The sequence below is a fragment of the Pipistrellus kuhlii genome, unplaced genomic scaffold, assembly GCF_014108245.1.
Source record: "Pipistrellus kuhlii isolate mPipKuh1 unplaced genomic scaffold, mPipKuh1.p scaffold_m20_p_12, whole genome shotgun sequence".
NCBI classification, from domain to species: Eukaryota; Metazoa; Chordata; class Mammalia; order Chiroptera; family Vespertilionidae; genus Pipistrellus; species Pipistrellus kuhlii.
The window spans coordinates 36,440,204-36,462,310 of NW_023425427.1; the positions used below are offsets into that span (position 1 = coordinate 36,440,204).

Below are 22,107 nucleotides of genomic sequence, written 5' to 3' on the forward strand. Positions count from 1 at the left end.
GGAAGTATTTGATTACGATGGAAATTTTGTTATTTACCTTATGTTGGGTTGGACTTGCCCAAGACCCGAGGCTGCCTGGAGTCTGCTTTGAGGGAAGATTGTGGACTATTCTTTTAAAGTTTGTTAAGCGTTTTGCATACGGACAAAGCTCCTCCCTGGACCTCTCCATTCCCGAAAGCTCTGCAGGGACCTCGGCCCCAGAACTGGGGAAACGCGGCCAGGAGGCGGCCGCAGCCGCCCTGGGAGGAAACCAACCGCCAGAGCCCCCCGGGATGCAGCCGGGCCCGCAACAACGCCCGTTGTTTCCCCGGAAACCATGTGGTGACGTCACCACGCGGCAACGTCGACCGCGCGTGGATACGCGCAGGTCCTACGTCTGTATCGGGGCGTGTTTCCTTCCGCGCCGTGCCCGGACACCTGCTTCTCCTTCGGCCCAGCTTTCCCTTCTAGGAAGGAAGGGGGCGGGGGGCGTCTCTATTCCCCAAGAGCGAGTGGAGTCAAGGAAATGGCGCCACCCTAGGTGCCGCGGAAGGTACCGAAGCCTCCACTGCGGCGCCGGGGACTCGCTAACGGACCGTCACCTCCTACAGGCCCCGCCCCCAGGGCCACGTGACGGCCCGGCTATCACGTGATTTTCCGCGGCTCGTGGTTGCTCTTTTGTTTTCTGGCGCGAGTGCCTTTCCCGCTGCTGCTCTCCTTCCCCACCCGCCTTGTTCCCCTTCCCTTGGCGCGTGCACAGCACAGGGCTCTCTCTTGCATGGGCGCCCAGACCCCACTTCCCTTGCTGCTTCCGGGGTGCAAAATCGCTCCCCCAAGCCGTCCGCCCCTCGGGCTCGGGAGGAGAAGGTAACCTCGGAACTGGCGGCCTTGGGCGTCGGGGACGGTAAGTTTCCGCTGGCGTCTGCGGAGATGATCGCGGTCGCCACCCGGAGGGTGGAGGGGAGGGTGTGTACCACGCAGGCCAGGTAGCGCTCAGGACGGGGTGTGTCTGGTGCTCGGTAGTGATCGGAGGTGGAGTAGGGACTGCTTGTAGCATTGTCGCCCGCACCTCGCTCTTACCCTTGGGCAGTTTTGGGAGAGAGCATGCGTCCCACGGAGTATTTTCTCACTCTTTATGTTGGGAGCCATCAGAGTTGATACAAGCAACTCCATCTTAGAAAATACAACTCCATCTTGGGAGTTAAGTTCCCAACTCCTTACAACTCTCAGTCACCAGAGATCACGTGGTGCCCTGCGGCTTGGCCAGAAGCTAAAGATAACCTATCGTTTAACGACACATCCTGCTCCGGAAGATCCCCCCAACGCGTGGTCCGAGGTACGGCTCCGTCCTGGGAACACTTGCTGAGAGTCCGGCCGGACACCCCTTGAATCGCCGTGCAGTATTGACTCACGAGTGAAGACTCGTTTCCCTGATCGCCACGGTTTCAGCCCGCCCGTGAGACAGATCGACGAGAAAGGTAAGCAAGTGAATTTTTCTTGGTCAGGCATTTGAAAGAATCCCTCAAGACGCGAGGAGTAAGGGTTAGAAAAAAGGATCTTAGAGAACCTCATGTTCTGTACTCTCTAGTCCACTGAGAGCTTCCCCTTGGGGAAGAGTGAAGGGTACCCGAGTTTGGAAGAGAGGAGACTCCGAATCACTCAGGAAAGTCACCAATTATCAGCCGAACCGAAAGGCAACCTCTTGAAAACCCGGAGTTCACTATATCTTAGTGGTCGTCCTCCTGGCATGGGGCTTATACATCCCGACCTAGGATACGTGAACAGGGGCCTTTTTTAAAGGTTGACAGAGGCTAGCCAAGTAGGAGAAATCTGATAAGAAGGTAAAATCCTGAGCTGACCTGGTACGGGGTTTATACGTCCCGGAGGCTCACGTGGAAGAGAGGAAGGATCATGGGTCAGGCATTAAGTTCCCATGAAATAAAAATCATTGAAACGGGAGAGACAGCCCTTAAGGAGGCTTCCCGTCCCCCCTCGGTCTGTTCAGTTTCCATTGACATTCCTGACAAGCCTAAACAAGAAACTTCTCCCTTGGATACTGATCCCCCTAAAAACCCCCCACCCACCTCTAACATTTATCCCGCCCTTACCTCCTTCTCCACAAGACACTGCAATGACGAGTTACCCCCCGAAGATCAGGCTACCCTAGAGGAAGAAGCCGCCCGATATCATAACCCCGACTGGCCTCTCCTCGCCTCCGCCCCCCTTTTTCAGCCCCCTCCCTATATCAAACCCCTTCCCTCCTGTTTTAAACCCCTTCCCTCCAGAGACCCCTTCCTGGCCCCAATTTTAGAACCATTCCACACCCCTCCAGCTTGCTCGGATCACATCCGTCAAGCTAAAGTTACCGTAACTCAAGAGGTCTCATCCTTAAAAGAAATTCTCCGACTGCAGAGTGAGCATGTTCAACTCATTAAAGAAATCCAAGCCCTTGAGGCTGAACTCACCACTTTAACTCCTGCCCCTACAAAAACTACGGAAAAAAAGCCCCCTAAACCCTCTAAGCCCAAGCCTACTATCCATGCCTTCTTTGTCACCCGCAGCCAGAACCCCATATCCCCCTCAGAAGAGCAAGAGGAAGAAGAGAAAGACCCTCCCGATTCCCAGAACCAAGATCAAAACTCAGCCGATGAGGCTTCAGACACAGATGACCCTGTCCCAGATCAGCCCCAGGCTAAAGGCCAAAAATACCCCCGCTTAAACCTTAAACATTTAAAAGATTTAAAAGCAGCTGTTAACAGCTATGGTCCCACGGCTCCCTTCACCTTGACCTTACTTGAAAGCTTAAGCGATCGGTGGCTAACTCCCAATGACTGGCTTTCCTTAGCTCGAGCCACGTTATCCGGGGGTGAATATGTCCTCTGGCGTACAGATTTTGTAGAAAACTGCCGAGAAACGGCACAGCGCAATAGCGAAAGTAAAGTCTCCCGCTCGTGGACTCGAGACAAGCTGCTCAGTCGGAGTCCTTATGACACCAATGAGGCTCAGGCAGCCTTTCCCCCTGGTTTATTAGCTCAGATACAAAATGCCGGCCTTAAGGCTTGGTGGCGCCTTCCCCGCAAGGGTTCGGCCACCACCTCTTTGGCCAAGATTCGCCAAGGACCCGATGAACCCTATAGTGATTTTGTCAGCCGCCTAACTGATGCCGCTGAGCGATTAGTCGGGGAGGGAGAAACAGAAAACACCTTTATTAAACACCTCGCTTATGAAAATGCCAACCCATCTTGCCAGGAAACTATTAGACCTCACCGCTGCGGTAGCCTCTCTGATTCTATCAAACTCTGCTCAGGAATAGGAACCTCCCATGCCATCGGACTGGCCATAGGGGCCGCCCTTAAAGATTTTACTAAGGACAAAAAATACACAGGAAAAAACATGCTTCAATTGCAAACAACCTGGACATTTTGTTCGTGACTGTCCAACAGGGAAACAGTCCCGACCGCCCCCTTCATCAGTCTGTCCTAAATGCAGACGTGGCAAACATTGGGCAAATAAATGTCGCTCAAAAACAGACATTGAAGGTAAGCCCATTCCTCAGAAACGGGGAAACTTCCAGAATGGCCAGCACCTGGCCCCACCCCAGGAACAGAACCAAGGGGCGATCAGGTTCATTCCCCAGACTCAAAATCAAGAAACATCAGGTGTTACTCTCTTACCACTCCCCCATTTAGGTGTCAACCCAAGAGGCCTGCTCCCTAATGAAATCTGGCAAATGGATGTCACTCATATCCCTGAATTTGGCAAACTTAAATATGTTCATGTAACAATAGACACCTACAGTGGATTCATTTTTGCCACCCTTCACAGTGGTGAAGCTTCCAAGGACATTATAGCCCATGTCCTCCAGTGCCTCACCGTTATGGGAAAACCCCAAAAGATAAAAACAGATATCGGGCCTGGCTATACCTCACAAGCCTTCCAAACCTTCTGCCACCAATTTCAAATTAAACACATCACAGGTATTCCTTACAACCCCCAGGGGCAAGGAATAGTAGAACGAACTCATCAGACCCTAAAAAATACCATAAATAAACTTAAAACAAATGACATTTATTCCACAAAAGGCTCCCCCCGTAATATCTTAAATCATGCCTTATTCACCCTTAATTTTTTACTATTAGATAATAAAGAAAACTCAGCTGCAGACCGCTTATGGCACCAAGAAACAAAAAACCAATATGCAGCCGGGACCGGTTTGGCTCAGTGGATAGAGCATCGGCCTGTGGACTGAAAGGTCCCGGGTTCGATTCCAGTCAAGGGCATGTACCTTGGTTGCGGGCACATCCCCACTGGGGGGTGTGCAAGAGGTGGCTGGTCGGTATTTCTCTCTCATCGACGTTTCTAACTCTCTGTCCCTCTCAATTCCTCTCTGTGTAAAATCAATAAAATACATTTAAAAAAAAACCAAAAAAAAAAAAAAACAATATGCAAAGGTTATGTGGAAGGATCCCTTAACCTCCAAATGGCATGGTCCCAATCCGGTCCTCATTTGGGGACGGGGGTCTGCATGTATCTACGATACACAAGAAGAGGGACCACGATGGCTACCTGAACGCCTGATCAAACCCATTGACCCCCCTAAATAACAATCTCTCCTCCAGGGAATTACTCCCTGAGACAAATTTCTCCTTTTTTACAGGTCATGGCAACAACTACCCTGACCCTCCTCTTAATCCTGATATTGATCCTATCCTTCAGCCTCTGGGCTTTTCGGAGGTTAACAGATTTTGTAAAACAGCAGTTTGATAGCATCTTGGCCAAACCCATCCAAGTACATTACCACCATTTATCCATAGCTGACTGTGAGCAAGATTATGAACTTTACCATCGCTCCCTCCCTGCGGGGACAGCATGATGACCAGAGGAATGCTTACCTACTCCCCACTAAGGAGAAAGGTATGGGTACCGATCTGGGTGTGGAACAAAGCATCGCAAGGGAAGGTCCAAAAAAATTTCCGACCCCCTCTTCCCAAGGGAAGGTCACTGGAACATTTTGACCCCCTCTGGATTTCCCTGTGAGTATACCTGGTTTGCATAGAGGTTGGTATCAATACAAATCTAGTCGGCTCTGCCTCTCCTCCCCAAAAGATACCAAGAGCCACTACTAGCACTGGTGGGCCTGGGAAACCCACGGGAGGTACCAGGTCACTACTCCCCCAATCGGTTAAGGCCCACCCTCAATAAGACAAAGAGGGAGCAGATGTTGGGAGCCATCAGAGTTGATACAAGCAACTCCATCTTAGAAAATACAACTCCATCTTGGGAGTTAAGTTTCTAACTCCTCTTACAACTCACAGTCACCAGAGGTCACGTGGTGCCCTGCGGCTTGGCCAGAAGCTAAAGATAACCTATATCTTAAGGACACATCCTGCTCCAGAAGATCCCTACAACGTCCCTTCCCTGATCCTCCCTCCCTTCCATAGCCTTGGAATGTCCCCGCAGCAACCTCCCCCTACAGCCTGTATGTATATATTGCAGCTTCAACCATAAAATTCTAGGCTTGATCAGAACTCTGTCTTGCCTCCATTTCTTCGCGTCTCCTGTCCTCTATCATTCCCTTCTAGGTGCCTCCTCGCCCCCACGTTGATCTCCCGCTGGTCGGGACACCTTTAGGCAAAGCACAGCCGCTTCCTCCGCTAATGCATGTCAGGGCTTCACACCACTTTCTGGGTTTCTGCCCCGTAGCCTCGACATTTCAGTCCCCCGCTCCCGCTTAACTCAAACCAGCCCCTTGATCCATATGGGCATTTCAAATATAAATTGCCCCGTTTTTGTTTTGTTTTTTAGGTTTTTAGCTATTCAGTTCAAGAAATACCTTTCTCCTTGTCCTGATTTCCTTCCCCACCCTATGGTAATAGGACTGATTCACTGCTACTACTAGAGGCTTATTACTGTATCTGGTATTCCCCATTCGCTCCTCTCATGTATTTGGCATAATTTTCCCTGTCTACTCTTGTTGAAATACATTCTTCAAAAATGTTTTCCTCCATTTATTAGGTTTGCTTGAGTTTTTTGTTTGTTTATTTATTTACTTATTTTCTTAGAGAATTATCCATGTGAGATGGAAACATCCATTGGCTGCCCCTTGCACGCCCCCCTCACCGGGATCCAGCCCACAATCCTGACAGAAATCCAACCAGCAACCTTTCAGGTGCATAGGACAACACTCAACCAATTGAGCCATACCAGCCAGGACTAGAGTATTTTATACCTTAGGAATCCCCTATTAAAAAAAAAAGTTGAGCCAAGACCGGTTTGGCTCAATGGATAGAGCATTGGCTTGGGGACTGAAGGGACCCAGGTTCGATTCCTGTCAGGGGCATGTACCTTGGCTGCGGACATATCCCCAGTAGGGGGTGTGCAAGAGGCAGCCGATCGATGACTCTCTCTCATCGATGTTTCTAGCTCTATATCTCTCTCCCTTCCTCTCTGTACAAAATCAATAAAATATATTAAAAAAAAAAAGTTGATGTTCATAATAACTCAGGAGGTCAACAGGACTGGCATTGCACCCTCATTTTTTAGGTGAAGAAACTTTATACTCAACTATACTTAGTTGAGCAATTGTAACATAAAAATCACACAAATGGTAAATAGAAGAGATAAGATGTCCAGACTTCCAGTCCAGTCTCACATTACATGAAGAGTAAATATCCAAAACCGGTTTGGTTCAGTGGCGAGTGTCAGTTTGTGGACTGAAAGGTCCCCTGTTCGGTTCTGGTCAAGGGCATGTACCTTGGTTGTGGGCACATCCCTGGTAGGGGGTGTGCAAGAGGCAGCTGACCAATGTTTCTCTTCTCATTGATGTTTCTAGCTCTCTACCCCTCTCTCTTCCTCTCTGTAAAAAAATCAATAAAATATATATTCAAACAAAGTAAATATTAGTTAAGACAGTAGACCAGGTGTCGGCAACCTACGGCTCCAGAGCCGCATGCGGCTCTCTTGAAGCATTGCCGCGGCTCCCAGCAGGGCTGACACTAGGAGGGCCGATAGCAGGGGGCCGGCGGGGAGCTGTATCCCTTACCTCCGCCCGCCTCCGGCGCTCCCAGCGCTCTGTGTGGCAGGTTGCAGGCGACTTAGCCTCGCTAGGCAACCACAGCGTCCCTGTCCTGGCCCAGCCTCCTTCCACTCTCACTAAAAATCAATGGAAAATAAATTAATGCCATATCTACAAATGTGGATACTCTAAAAAGTGATGGATGTGGTCATTCAGATTGTTAATAAGATAATGGCAAAGGGTTTAAACCACTGCCAGTTCCGTTTGCTATTGGATGAGGTGGAAAGCATATGTTCTGACCTGCTCCACAACAAGGTCCGGTGGCTGTCCAGAGGCGAGGTGCTAAAATGCTTTGTCGCATGTTTGGAAGAAGTAAAAACTTTCCTGGCCAGAAAAGAGCTCACCTTTGCTGAGCTGGAACAACCAGAGTGGCTGGAAAAATTACATTTTATGGTAGACATGGCAGCACATCTAAACACACTAAATACAACCCTTCAGGGGAAAGGAGGCACAGCCCTGCACATGCTGGAGGAGGTTTTAGCAAGTTGACAGTGTTTGTCAAAGATTTACAGAGAGGTACACTGTCTCACTTTCCCTCTTTGATAGAGTTCAAACAAAGTCCTGATACGATAAATTTGGGATATTTGAAGTCTGCAATCACCACAATGCAAAGTTCGTTTGGGAAACGATTCTGTGAGTTCAGAGAGGAAAAAACCACATTATCCTTCCCTGTCACTCCCCTGGCGATTAATCCATCCCTATTGAATATGACTGCATTTGCAGGTGTAAGTCAACCTGATCTTGAGATGGAACTGGCCGATATAGCCGACAAAGATATGGGTGTCCAAGTTCAAATGCTTGACCACCTCTCTTGAGGATGTTGCCCGTCAGAAGGCCATTCTGGCTCAGAATCTTAAATGGAGTGATATTGAAAACCTTCCCAAAGAGGACAAACTTGTATTTGAAACATGGAATGCCACCTCCAACACTTATATAAACATAGAAAAAGTATGCATTTGGAGTCCTGTCGATCTTCGGCTCCACATATGTATGTGAGCAGGTCTTCTCCAACATGAAATATATTAAAAACAAACATTGATCACGCCTCACAGATGGCAACTTGCAAGGCTGTGTGAAAATGAAGGTAACATCTTACAGCCCTGATGTGCAGACACTGTGCACTGAGGTTCAGGAGCAAAAATCCCATTAACCAGGTAAATTAAATATTTTAATTAGCTATTAATTTGCAAAAATTATTTTACATTGTTAAGTGAAAAAGTCCTTTTTTTCTTCAGATTGACAGCTAACTGCACGATCTGGTATATATTATAGCATTAAGGTAAGAAACAATATATGCAGTGTTATATTTGTTTTAAATGTCGCAATGGTTTTGCGGCTCCCAGGTTTTTTTTTTCCCTTCGGAAACGGGTCCAAGTGGCTCTTTATGTCTTAAAGGTTGCAGACCCCTGCAGTAGACCCTGGCTCTTTGCAACTTTGAGCCAATTAACTTCCCCATATGAAAATTTATTAGTAAAATGGGAATAATAAATAGCACCTACTTCACTGGGTAATGCTTCTTTGAGGATAAAGGATGATAATACCTGCAGAGTACTTAGAACAAACTTTGGCAAATAATAAGCCTTAATAAGTGTTAGCAATTTTACCATATCAATCCCTAATGAGATGGAAGTCTCATGCTATACACCTTACTTATAAAGCACCCACTTAATCACATAAGTAGGGCTCATCTCAGAAGTATCATGGGTGTGGAAAGCAAATATTTTTTACTCTCAACATTCCAACTATCTTTGGCTTAATTTTTATTTCACTGGCCATCCAACCAAATAAACATATAAAAACTGTTAAGAACACTTGGCTGGGCCAAGACCGGTTTGGCTTAATGGATAGAGCGTTGGCTTGGGGACTGAAGGGTCCCGGGTTCGATTCCGGTCAAGGGCATGTACCTTGGTTGCGGGCATATCCCCAGTGGGGGGTGTGCAAGAGGCAGCTGATCAATGACTCTCTCTCATTGATGTTTCTAACTATCTCTCTCTTTCTCTCTGTACAAAATCAATAAAATATATTAAAAAAAAAAAAAAAAAAACACTTGGCTGGGACTGGAGATCAGAGAGGAAGGGAGAGGGATAGGGACTTAGAAACATCGATGAGAGAGAAACATTGATCAGCTGCCTCCTGCACACCCCCTATTGGAGATATGCCTGTAACCAAGGTACATGCCCTTGACTGGAATCAGACCTGGGACCCTTCAGTACACAAGCCGACCCTCTATCCACTGAGCCAAACCAGTTAGTGCTGCTCTGACCTTTTCTTTCTTCCTCCCTCCCATATAGTACACACACTCACAAACACATATATTGTTTATACTTTTTGAACCATTTAAGCCTGGGTTGCACACACTGTATTTCCTTTCCCCTGAAAATTTTAGTGTGTGTGTGTTTAAAAATTCTTTATTGTTGCTGAGACCGGTTTGGCTCAATGGATAGAGTGTTGACTTGGGAACTGAAGGGTCCCGGGTTTGATTCCGGTCAAGGGCATGTACTTCGGTTGCGGGCATATCCCCAGTAGGGGCTGTGCAAGAGGCAGCTGATCGATGACTCTCATAGATGTTTCTAACTCTCTTATCTCTCTCCCTTCCTCTCTGTACAAAATCAATAAAATATATATTTTAAAAATTCTTTATTGTTTAAAGTATTACATAAGTCTCCCTTTCCCCCCATTGACCTCTCCCTGGCAGCCCCCTACTCCCAGTACATGCCCTCACCCTGCTACTGTCTGTGTCCATTGGTTATGCTTAATGCTCATATGCATGCATACAAGTCCTTTGGTTGATCTTTAAGTGTGTATTTTTAAAGAAAAAGTATATTATCTCATATAACTATAGTACATTGGTCAAATTTAAAAAATTTAAGATTGATAAAATATTTTAATCTGTAGTCCATATTCCAATTTTATCTACTCTGCAGTCTATATTCCAATTTCTTTAGTAGTTCCTAATAATTTCCCTAATGTCCTAATTATTTTTTTCCATCACCATTTATTACCCTATACCCTCTTCCAATGATCATATCTGTTAGTGTTCCTTTAATGTGGAATACTTCTCCAGTCTTCTTTAGTCTGCCAAGACAGCATTTTTGTAGAACACAAGCCAGTGATTTCATAGAATGTTCCTCAGTTTAAGCTTATATAATATTCTTCAGCAGTTTAAATGCTAAGCCTAGGTCTAAAACAGAAGAATAAAGCTGAAGTAGCATCAAACAGATATAGCTTTCATTAAGACAGTTTTGCAGAAAAAAAAAATATGGTGCTGATAAAGGATAACTCAACATGAAAATAAGGAAATCAAAAGGAATAAACAATACAGCTGCTAGATAATTAATCCTCTTATCATAAGTATAGCTCATGAAATTAGTTTTGTCAGCAGTGGGGGCTCTTGCTTTTCCAGTGTCATCACCGAGGCACTTCATGCTGACAAAGCCATGTCTACCTTGCATACAACTATCATCAGCATCCGGACAATTCAGGACACACGCAGGCTCTCAATGAATACCCATCTTCTGAGTTAATGAGCAACAAGGACTACCCAGAGTTTGCATCTTTTGGTTCATGGTTATTTTATTTTGTTATCTGTTGCTGTTAAATGACAGGAAGCTTGAGCAAGGAGAACACAAGATTTTCTGCCTTCTCTATAGAAACTGCAGCTAATCTTTGTTCACTTGGCTTGTTGAGGTAGATCTAGTAGCTAAGAGACCCTGTGAAAAGTGGCTTCACCAGATAACATCATGCCACCTGTATGAGGTGGGGTGGGGTGGGAAGCAGGCTGTCTTCTGTAGTCTCCATAGGGACAGTCTTTGGAAAGATTTATTTCCAAACAGGTAGACTCCGGATCTAGAACTCAGGTCACGCCAAGACCGGTTTGGCTCAGTGGATAGAGCGTCGGCTTGGGGACTGAAGGGTCCCGGGTTCGATTCCGGTCAAGGGCATGTACCTTGGTTGCTGGCATATCCCCAGTAGGGGGTGTGCAAGACGCAGCTGATCAATGACTCTCTCTCATCGATGTTTCTAACTCTCTATCTCTCTTCCTTCTTCTCTGTACAAAATCAATGAAATATATTTTTAGAACTCAGGTCACCTCCTTGCAAAAAGCAGTAGCAGTTGAACTTCTGCCAGGCAAGAGATGAATGAGAATATTTGGCAAAAGGTCTGGTAAACATGAAGAGGGCACAAGAAAATGCAAGTAAAGCGAGATGTCAGCCTCTTCTGCTATAATTGTTGACAAGGAGAAAATTCTGAGTTGTTGTAAATTAAATTATAGTGGCTGGAGAGTGAGAGAAAGAGACACAACTGTTAGTCTGCTCGTGGTTGCTGACCAGTTAACAAGACTGCTTACATCCCTGTTTTGCTTGTTGTAACTTTAAATTAATCTCCAGGTGGCTTTTTCCACAAGTTATTTTAGCCAGGCACCATCTATCTCCAGGAGCACCTCACACCCTCATCTCTTGTCTACACAAGGACTTCCACAGAATGGGTTTCAAGAAATATGCCCCTTGCTGAAACCGGTTTGGCTCAGTAGATAGAACGTCAGCCAATGGACTGAAGGGTCCCAGGTTCAATTCTGGTCGGGGGTATGTATCTTGGTTGCGGGCACATCCCCCGTGGGGGATGTGCAGGAGGCGGCTGATCGATGTTTCTAGCTTTCTATCCCTCTCCCTTCCTCTCTGTAAAAAATCAATAAAATATATATTTTTAAAAAGTATGCCCCTGGGGCACTCAAGGAGATCATGGAAATTTTCCATGAAGGAGATGGGAACTCCAGATGTGTGTGCATTGACACCTGGAGTGTCTGAGCCAAAGTACTAAGGAATGTTCCAGACCTTATCTGGATACTGTTGTCCAGAACCCTAAGAATGATAAAGATTCACCAAACAAGTTCTATACGTTAGTTATCTTAGTACTTGTCACCACTTTAAAATATCTATAAACAGCCCTAGCTGGTTTGGCTTAATGCATAGAGCATTGGACTGTGGACTGAAGGGTCCCAGGTTCAATTCAGGCCAAGGGCACATGCCTGGGTTGTGCGCTCAGTCCCCAGTTGGGGGCGTGCAGGAGGCAGCCAGTTAATGATTCTTTCTCATCATTAATGTTTCTATTTCTTTCTCTTCCTCTCCCTTCCTCTCTGAAATCAATAAAAATATAAAAAGAGAGAAAAAAAAGAGTGTGTTGTTAATATTGGAAAAAAAATCTATAAACAGTGAAATGCTGGGGGGTGTGAACAGATTGGGAGAGGTCACTGGGGAAAAAAGGAAACATATAATACTTAATGTGGATGAGAACTAACTGCTGATCATCAAATAAAGTTATAAAACTACAAACCAATAAAAAAAAGTCTTTATGGATATATCATCAATATCATTAGATTTTATTTTTTAAAATATATTTTATTGATTTTTTACAGAGAGAAAGAGAGAGGGATAGAGTTAGAAACATCAATGTGAGAGAAACATTAATCAGCTGCCTCTTGCACACCCCCCACTGGAGATGTGCCTGCAACCAAGGTACATGCCCTTGACTAAAATCGAACCTGGGACCTTTCAGTCTGCAGACTGATTCTCTATCCACTGAGCCAAACTGGTTTTGGCTATCATATTAGATTTTAAAACAAAAAATTTTAGCCCACTAATACAGAAGAACACATTCCATTAGCTTTCAGAGTAGTGGTAAAATCAACCCTGTTTCCTTAGAAAACTCCACTCTGAATGAGAATGAATAAGAGAGAAATGGGTGAATAAAGTCTTAGTGTTATTATGAAAATAGTCTTAACCTTGCCAATTTTTGTAAAAAGCTTTGAGAACCACTGCTCAAAAATAAATAAATAAATAAATAAATAAAAATCACAGTTTAGAAACAGGACCTTCCACTTCCTTGAACAATTTAAAAAGAAGCCTCGTAGAATCTCCATCAGGATCTAGGCTGCTGGTGCAAAAAGGACAGTAACCTGTGGAATTTACAAGGTGTGCTCTGGAATGTTGTCCTAAACTCCTTGCTGGTATTTGTCCTTTAGTCTGGAGAAGATTCTTGTGGGGGAAAAAAACAACAGATCAAACCAAAGTAATTAAATATCTGAGAAGGATAAACTTCAATTTAAATGAAAATCCCCCAGTTCCTGAAAAGGTATCAGAATTTCAGAAGAACTTTCACAAGCTAAGAACTTGCTTGAAGAGAGCAACCATTAAAATAGGAAAGCACCTCTTTGATGAAGTGGAAAAAATTACTTGTGCTATAAAATAAGAAGAAAATGTAAAGAATTCTATAGAAATGTTTTAAGTGCATATGAAAAAATGCTTAAGAATTCCATGAACCTTTTAGAGAAAAGATAGCTCTTAATGAAACAAAGCTGCTTGAGAAAGTTAAGTGTGGGCTTCCCATCAGCGACAGAAGAGAAAGTTGGAATGAGCAAAAACGAAGTTAAGGAAAATCTGACAGCACATCAGAGGTCTTCAAAAGAGAGGAAATAACTTCCTGATGGTAAAAGTGATGATGCTAAAGTTTTGAATAATTGTCTTGTGCAGATCATTTCTGAAACGGGGGGAAAGTAATTGTATTTTCTGAATTAGGTAAGAGAGAGACAGGACTTGCCACGTTGAGAAGTGAGAGGAGACAATTTTATCGGTTATTTATTGCTGTGTAATAAACCACCACAAAACTTGGTGACTTGCAGCTGTAGTGATTTCTGTCTTTCATGATTGTCTGGGTTGGGTATCAGTTTATCTGCTGGTTTTGCCTTAGGCTCGCTCTTGCAGCTGCATTCATTCAGCGGTGAGGTGGTTGGGCTGGAAGGTCCAGGTGGCCTCACTCACAGGTCTGGCAGTTGGTGCTGGCTGTCTTTTGGGAGCCCTGGTTCTTCTAGTCTAGTGTGACCTCCAGTTCTTTGGGCCGCATGGTAAGATAAGAGAGCGAAAGCAGAAGCTGGCTTTGGAATCTCTTCTGCCACATTCCATTGATAAAAGCAAGTCACACCCTAAGCTCCAGAGGGCGCACAAGGACATTTGGCCGCACCTCGATGCCATCTACGAGGCTGGCCCTAAGCCGAGGCCTCATCAGTATAGACCGGGAGACTGGGTTTTTGTCAAAAGGCACCTCCGGGAGACCCTCAAGCCGCGTTGGAAGGGTCCCTACATCGCAGTGCTGACTACTCCCACTGCTCTCAAGGTAGATTGCGTCGCAACCTGGATCCATCACACCCATGTCCGCCCAGCAGACCCCTCTGCAGTCCCGGAGGACCTCATCACCCAATGGAGCCTAGATTACAATCAGCAGAACCCGCTCAAACTCAAGCTCAAGCTATGGCGCACTCAACCCACCTGATATTGGTAACTCTGTTGACTCTGTTGTCACCCATGCTGCCGGGAGTTCGCCCACGCCCCTTGCAATCTTACTTGGCAGATCATAGATACCAGCTCGGGAACAGTACTTAACCAGACTTCCCAGATCCACCCTAAAGACACGTGGTTCCCAGAGCTCCGGGGAGACCTCCAGGACCTCTTTCTTGGTAAACTGCCCATGGAGTATGCACCATTCATCCGCAAGCAAAACCTTCATTTTTATGTTTGCCGCGGTCACTCGCGGACCTGATCTGCCGTGGCAGACTACTTCTGCATCTCCTGGTCGTGTGTCTGATCGGGCATACCTGGTGGACCCCCCCCCCCCCCCCAACCAGTGATCTGATACCTGTCAAGCAGCCAACCGCTCCGCCTTGCTGCCAGACGGGTCTCTGCAACCCCATAGGTAAATCCTTCACAGAACAGGGAAAGAAAGCAACGGGATGGGATGCTGAAAAACCTGGGGGATTAGACTATATGACAAGGTAAGGCTTTCGGCCCAAGACCAGGGAACGCTGTTTACCCTCCGGGTGCAGGTAAGCACCCCTCTCCCAACAGGCTCCCATAGGAGTAGGGCCTAACCGAGTATTAGCACCCCAGCCTGTCCGCACCCGGGCCCGGCCTCAGCCCTCCGCATCCCCTGTCCCTACCGAGGCACCACCCGCATCTCCTACGCGGGGTTGCGCCTTACCATCTGATGCAGACCCCCTGGGGAGCACGGTTGTCAGAGCATACCATGTTCTGAACGCTTCTAGTCCCGCTGGCTCTGTCTAGATGTCCGGCCACCATATTACGAAGGTATTGCTATTAAGGGCAATTATACGACAGCCTCCGATTTTAGCTCCTGCAGATGGCAGCAGACTACTGCCAGGCTGACCCTCCAGGCAGTAATAGGGCAAGGTACTTGCATAGGCTGAGTGCCCCCTGAGCAAGTCACATCTTTGTAATAACATCCTATCAGCCCCTAGTGGAACAGCTTACCTACTCTTCCCCCCCCCCCCCCCCCCCCCGAAAATGCATGGTGGGCCTGTTCCAGCGGCCTAGCTCCCTGAGTCCTCAACTCCTCGAAAGAAGGCTTTTGCGTACTCGTGCAGCTAATCCCCAAGCTAGTATACCATTCAGGGGAGGAGATACTTAGCAGGCTGGGTTCTGCTAACCCCCGAGGTAGAAGAGAGCCTGTTACAGCCCTAACCCTGGCTGCGCTCTTAAGGCTGGGACTAAGAACTGGGATATCCTCGCTTGTCATACAAGACAAGAACTATGGAAGCCTAAGGGCAGCCATTGACCTAGACATTAAAAGAATTGAGAAATCCATAACCCATCTGCAAGAATCCTTTACTTCCTTATATGAAGTAGTGCTCCAGAACAGAAGAGAATGAGACTTGCTATTCATGCAGCAAGGAGGCCTATGTGCAGGGGAGGAGTGTTGCTTTTATGTTGATCATTTGGGAGTTGTTAAGAAATCCATGGCCCTCATAAGAGAAGGACTGCAGAAGCGGAAGTTAGAGAGGGAGCAATCTCAGTCTTGGTATGAATCCTTATTTAACTGGTCCCCATGGTTAACCACTCTTATTTCCACCCTCGTCAGACCCCTCGCAATCCTACTAATGCTGTTGACCTTTGGCCCTTGTATTATCAACAGGCTAGTCCCATTTGTCAAAGAGCGAGCGCATAGGGGTGGTTCAGATGATGGTTCTGCGTGCCCAGTACAAGCCTCTGGTAGCAGAAGGCGAAGTAGAAATGCAGTCCGTCCCATGATTGGGCCCGTAAGTTTCAAGACAAGGGGGGAATGAAAGGGCAGTGCAGGACTGACTTCATCTTGTACTGTGTCCTCCATCTTGGGTAACTACCGTATTTTTCGGACCATAAGACGCTCCGGACCATAAGACGCACCAGTTTTTAGAGAAGGGAAATGAAGAAAAAAAGATTCTGAAACAAATAGTGTCCTAAAATATTTTATGTGCATTAAAACCCAACATCACAGTCATAAACACATGTAATCAACCCTGTAAAGTAAACAGCAGCATTTAGAACCATTTTAGAGCCGGGCAAGCACACAGAGACCACACAGAGCCGGGCAAGTAAACTTTTTTTTTAAAAGTATATGTGTAGGCTATATTTGGACCATAAGACGCAGGGACTTCCCCCACACACACACACTTCTGGGGGGAAAAAAGTGCGTCTTATGGTCCGAAAAATACGGTATATCCCCAACGTGACTCCTTTCCGAGAAAAACCACAGAATGTGTCAGTTACCCAACCCACCCTTAAATCAGCCAATAGAAATGCAGAGGGAAGCCAAGACCGGTTTGGCTCAATGGATAGAGTGTCGGCTTGGGGACTGAAGGGTCCCGGGTTCGATACCGGTCAAGGGCATGTACCTTGGTTGCGGGCATATCCCCAGTAGGGGGTGTGCAAGAGGCAGCTGATAGATGACTCTCTCATCGATGTTTCTAACTATCTCCCTTCCTCTTTGTACAAAATCAATAAAAATATATTAAAAAAAAAAAAGAAAAGAAATGCAGAGGGAAGTAACCCAGTGTAACTGGAAACTCGCCTTCAGCCCACCAACTGGAACCAGCCAACTCAGTGGTCCGAGCATCACCCCACCACCCAACCCTAAGCCCTATAAAAAGACTACTTTCAGAACTCGGGGCTCTTTGCTTTTGCATCGAACTCGTCTCCCTGGTGGTCTTGGGGATCTTGAAATTTGGGCATAACAAAATCAATTAAAACATATTAAAGAATACATTTCATTTTAAAAATGAGCTATCAGCTGGTAAAGTATGTATACATGTCTTGGGGACACCCTGTGTATTAAAAAAATTACAATTATTATCTCTTATTGACTAAATAAGTAAATAAACTATATGGCCAAGTTTTAATTTTCATTGTAATTGATAATAGAGATATTTTGATATATTAGGCACACTACCCAGTTCCCTGTGCCATGTATCTATCCAGTTGATTTTCTAGTGGGCTCACTTCAGTTTCCAAAACTGTGAAGTGCTTCATAGATTCACACAGTGTTTTACAGCATTTGATGTGTTTGACATTTTACATTATCTTCTTTGATGCTCAAAAGTGCTTGGATAAGTCAGCAAGGCTGGTATGTCTGTCTTTTTTTGTTTTGTTTGTTAAAAAAAGAGACTTGCCTAGCTGGTTTGGATCAGTGGATAGAGCTTTTAGCCTGTGGACTGGAAAGGTCTCGGATTTGATTCTGGTCAAGGGCACATGCCTGGGTTGGGGGCTCAATCTCAAGTAGGGAATGGGCAGGAGGCAGCCAATCAACGATTTTTCTCTCATCATTGATGTTTCTATCTCTGCCTCACATTTCTGAAATAAATAAAAATATATTTTTTAAAAAAGACTTTACCTACTGTGTTCAACAAATGTTGTTTGTGCAACATCATGCATCTACAAATGGACTGGAATTCAGGTTTCCAGACTTTTCACTCTGATGTACCCTGGTTTTCAATAGCTGTTTGACATATTTCTTAATCTCTATACTTCAGTTTTCATGTCTTTAACAAGGAGATAATACCTATTCATTGAATGAGCACAATTATTAATTTAATTAACATGTGAATCTCTTTAAACAGTGTCAAGCTCACAGTAAGTGTTAATAAAAGTTAAATTACATGTTTATTGTTTTAGCACATCCAATTTACTTGTAAGGAGGGTTGGGATCATCAGAGTATACACACTTGGAAAATTCCCAGGTAAGTGTACATGTTAGGCAAGTTTCAGACGAGTACAGCTTAAGTCTTGTTATAATTGAATAACTAAAGCAATGTAGTGGTCCAATAATCCCACTAGTCTTACTTAACCACACGTAATTTGTCCTTGAAATGCTCCTCTTAGCGAGAAAAGGCTCCAAGGGCGTGGTAAGTGGATTTGAGGTATTTGAAAAAGCAGAAACCAATGAACTGTAATAGAAAAACCCAGCATATTCGATAGCCCAAGTGTGTTCGGTAGTGTAGCGATCTACCCAATTTTTCTTAGCAGAGAAGATGTTACGGGAAACTCCACATCAGACACAGCTGGGAACTCTGTCGAAGTTAAAAAAAAAAAAAAAGTTTCAGTTTTGTGAGACATCTGGTGCTCAGCCACCTGTTTTTGCCAGGACAAACAAATGCTTACGGTCTGTGTGGTTTCCTTTAGGACACCTTGCAAGGCGGGGTTACAGCGCTGAAGCAACAAGTTGTGGCCGAGCTAACTGAAGTACGTTCTCGGGGCTCAGAGGCACCTGCACTTCCTGTGACTACAATTCAGGCCAAACTGCTGTCATCCCTAGCATTATGGAGACTACCCCCCTCCCCCGCCCGGCCCCCAATCCATATTTCTACTGGGGCCACCCTCTGGGGTCTCCAGCTCAAGTGCACACCTATGCAGGACTTGACCTGCCGTAATTGCCTAAAATCCAGGAATTTCCGCTCCCTCTTTGGCCCATAACGCGGCCTCTAGCTTGAATTATTTGTGAAAAGGTTAGCAGGCGACACCACCCTTCAACCACTGGGGATCTCCCATTGTGGTTGAGTTAGATGCTCTGGGCACACGACTCAGGCTAAAACCCACTGGGCATTGAGGCCCGACCCATGGCAACGCGGCTCTGACGTCCGCGCGGCGGGGGCCGCCGCAGGTCCGCACTGGAGCCCAGGATGACGTGTGGCGCGTGAGCCCCCCAGGTGCACCCCTGCCTGGGGGAACCCCGTCCGCGCTTCCGGGCAAGGTTCTGTGCACCTGTTCCTTTCTTCCTTCTGCCCAGGGGTCTCTCCCTCTGGGGAAAAAAGTGTACAAGAGGACCAGAGTCGTTACCGCGGACGTAGATTAAGAACAGTGAGGAAGATTAAGCCCAAAGTCAGAAGAAGCTGGGCACCTTTAAGCTTTCTGAAAGGTCACGTGACGAAAGGCCGGGCCCGGCGGTCACGTGAGGGCGCGCGCGCGCTCCCTCGCTCAGGGGCGGCGAGCCAGCGCTGTGCGCGCGCGCGCGCTCGCGCCGTCCACTCCGCCGCCTCCGTCTCCTGCTCGGGAGGGTGCGGAGCGGCGGCGGAGGGATCGGCGGCGTCGGAGTCGGGGTGCGCGTGCGCAGCGGAGCAGCTGTCACCCAGTGCGGAACAAGTCTCCCAAATTTCCCAAATCTCCGGGCCGGAGGTCCGCCGTCTTCCTCCTCCTAGTCCTCCTCCTCCGGGCCGTGTCCTCACCGCACCCGCGAGGCAGGTAACCGCTTTTCCGGAGTCCCGGGGATGGGGGTGGCCGGGGAGGGCACGGGGCGACCTCCCTCCCCGCCCCCCCCCCCCCGCCTCGGCACGGCCCCCTCCGCGCGGGGCACAGGGGTTGCCGGCGTCCGTCCGGGCGAGTGGAGACGCCGGATCTTGGGACCCCTGGTCCGCGGCCGCCGCCGGGACTGTCAGGCTGGGGGGAGAGCGTCCGGCCGGCCGTGGTCGCTGGGGGAGGAAGGCGGAGCCAGTGACAGCCCGCGCCGGCCCTCTGGGGGTTCGGTGCGGCGCTGGGTGTTCCGCCGGGGCCGGAGCCGGCGTCGCGCTCCTCGGGGCAGAGGATCGCGCGGATGGTCCAGGGATGCCAGCTCCTTTCGGTTCCCCTTTCAGCCTGGTCCGCGGCGGCGTACTCGGGGGGGGGGGGGGGCGGGGGAAAGCGGGGCCTGCTGCGCCTCTCGGGGCCACATCTCTTCCTGGGGACTGTCACCGCCGCGGGGTGAGGATGGGGCTCCTCCCCGGAGCACCCCGACGCAGGCTGCTAGCCTGGCTCTGGGGTACCTCCTCACCCCCCGCGGCTGTCCTTTTGGTTTTTCCCCCTGGGCATGGGGCCATTTCTGCAGTGCCCGACACCACGATGCGGTGTAGACAGTGGGTGCTTACTAAGTAGGAGTTGTAACCGGGTCGCGTGGAATGCCAGGCACACGGGACGTGGCTCGGAGTGGAGGAGGGAGCCAGGCCAGGTTAGGCTGGGGCTCTGAGCTCGAGTTCGGGTTTTTATTCGGGGCTCCGCCAATGAACCCCGCGGGGCTCGATTCGGATGCTTTCCGGGTGAACTCGGAGGCAGTCTGCACTGGCTGGCGTTCCCTGCGTGCGATGGCGGGGAGGGGTTTTGTCTGGTTCCTCCTCCGGAAGAAGGGAAGACAAACTTTTTTTTTTTTTTTTAGCACTCGGTAAATCACCGCGCGAGGTGTTATTTGAAGCACCGCTTGGGAGATGTAGGTTGCAAGTTGCAGCTGACCCACACATATCTCGGCGAAAGTTTCTGGTAGGCTCTGTTCACCTAGGATCGGACCAAACTTTGCCCTCTTTCACCCACTTGAATTTGCAGTATTTTTATTTTTATTTTTTAATCTCGGGAAACTCTGCTTCACCGTTTCTATGGCAACGGTTACTAATTTAATTGGGAAGTGTAGTGCTTGAAAAGTAGTGGCTTTAATTCTTAAAGGTTCATTTTTACTTTGTAGCACTCGGTTCTCTCTCTTTTTTATTTAATTTAAAAAATATATTCTTATTGATTTTTTTACAAAGAGGAAGGGCGAAGGATAGTTAGAAACATCCATAAGAGAGAAGCATCGACCAGCTGCCTCCTGCACCCCTTCCTCTCCACCCCCACCCCCGAGATGTGCTCGCAACCAGGGTATATGCCCCTGACTGGAATCGAACCTGGGACCCTTCAGTCCCCAGGCCGACGCTCTATTCACTGTGCCAAACTGGCCAGGGCTCTCTCCTTTTAAAAAAATATATCTTTGTTGATTTGAGAGAGGAAGGGAGAGAGAGAGATAGAAACATCAATGATGAGAGAGAATCATTGATTAGCTGCCTCCTGCATGTCTCCTACTGGGAATCAAGTCTACAACCTGGGCATGTGTCCTTGATGGGAATTGTACCTGAGACCCTTCAGTCAGAAGGTTGACTCTCTACCCACTGACCCAAACCAGCTAGGGTTCTATTCTCTTTTAAGATCATTATTCTAGTTTTCCCTCCTCTCCAGTTCCCTTTCACCCTCACCTCCCACTTTGTTTAGGAATGTATTAAGATTATGTGGGGGTTCAGAGTTTTTAGGCCCTCTTTTTCCCAATTTAGGGTGTTATGTAAAGTTTGCACATAATCTTTACAGCACTCCACGGACTTGGTAATTGAATGCAATTTACTTTTTAATTTTTCTCCCTTTTTATTGACTTTATTGGGGTGACACTGATAAACAAAAGTAAAATTATACAGTGCACAATTCCACAGCACATCTGTACACTGTATTGTGTGTTCACCACCCCAAGTCAAGTCTTTGTCCATCGCCATCTATCCCCCTATGAGTGCAATTTAAATTGGAGGTTTGTTTCACATTAACAGACTTTAATCCATTGCTTTTCTAAAGTTAAAAATATATATTTTAATCTAGTTCCAGTGGTTCAGTGGTTGACCATCAACCCATGAACCACAAGGTAACTGGTTCAATTTCCAGTCAGGGCATATGCCCACATGTCCAGGTTGCAGGCTCAGTTCCTGGTAGGAGGTATGCAGGAGGCAGCTGATAGATGTTTCTCTCTCCCTTAATTAAAAAAAACTTAATAAATCTTTATTGCTCCGATTATTACAATTGTTTCTCCTTTTTCCCTCCATAGCTCCCTTCCACCCGGTTCCCACCCCACCCTCTGCCCTTACCTCCCTACATTGTCCTCATCCATTGGTGTATGACTTTAATACAGTCTCTTCCTGCACT

General features: G+C 47.1%; 2 protein-coding genes and 1 long non-coding RNA gene across 22 annotated transcripts in view; 2 read left to right on the plus strand and 1 right to left on the minus strand.

The window, feature by feature from the left end:
- The first annotated feature begins 737 nt into the window (after nucleotides 1-737).
- LOC123652149 (endogenous retrovirus group K member 24 Gag polyprotein-like) lies at nucleotides 738-6,021 on the plus strand. Of its 4 annotated transcripts, XR_006741311.1 has the most exons (4): nucleotides 767-883; nucleotides 1,210-1,457; nucleotides 4,637-4,893; nucleotides 5,295-6,021. XR_006741311.1 is itself a non-coding variant. In XM_045580206.1 (2 exons), exon 2 carries the CDS (start codon nucleotides 1,891-1,893, stop codon nucleotides 3,409-3,411), a length of 1,521 nt encoding a protein of 506 aa, XP_045436162.1. In that variant the 5' UTR covers nucleotides 738-846; nucleotides 1,210-1,890; the 3' UTR covers nucleotides 3,412-4,250. The 4 variants fall into 4 exon arrangements, 2 of the variants coding, with proteins under 2 accessions (XP_045436162.1, XP_045436161.1); XR_006741310.1 differs by having other exon boundaries at nucleotides 4,637-6,021; XM_045580206.1 differs by lacking the exons at nucleotides 4,637-4,893; nucleotides 5,295-6,021 and having other exon boundaries at nucleotides 738-846; nucleotides 1,210-4,250.
- Nucleotides 6,022-17,942: 11,921 nt separating this feature from the next.
- Nucleotides 17,943-19,236, minus strand: LOC123652150. Its single transcript, XR_006741315.1, has 2 exons — nucleotides 18,988-19,236; nucleotides 17,943-18,443 (listed from the first exon to the last, which is right to left on the minus strand). It is a non-coding gene; the product is annotated as an uncharacterized LOC123652150 (long non-coding RNA).
- Nucleotides 19,237-19,467: 231 nt separating this feature from the next.
- The window catches only part of KDM4C (lysine demethylase 4C), a 279,727-nt gene continuing 277,087 nt past the window's right edge, over nucleotides 19,468-22,107 (plus strand). For all 17 annotated transcript variants that reach the window (XR_006741312.1, XR_006741313.1, XR_006741314.1 and 14 more), the window contains exon 1: nucleotides 19,468-19,611. The gene's annotated coding sequence lies outside the window, so the exon portion shown is untranslated. The remainder of the gene's footprint in view (nucleotides 19,612-22,107) is intronic.

What these genes read in the sequence shown, in the direction of transcription:
- LOC123652149 (XM_045580206.1), top strand. Translation starts at nt 1,891, where the DNA reads ATGGGTCAGGCATTAAGTTCCCATGAAATAAAAATCATTGAAACGGGA.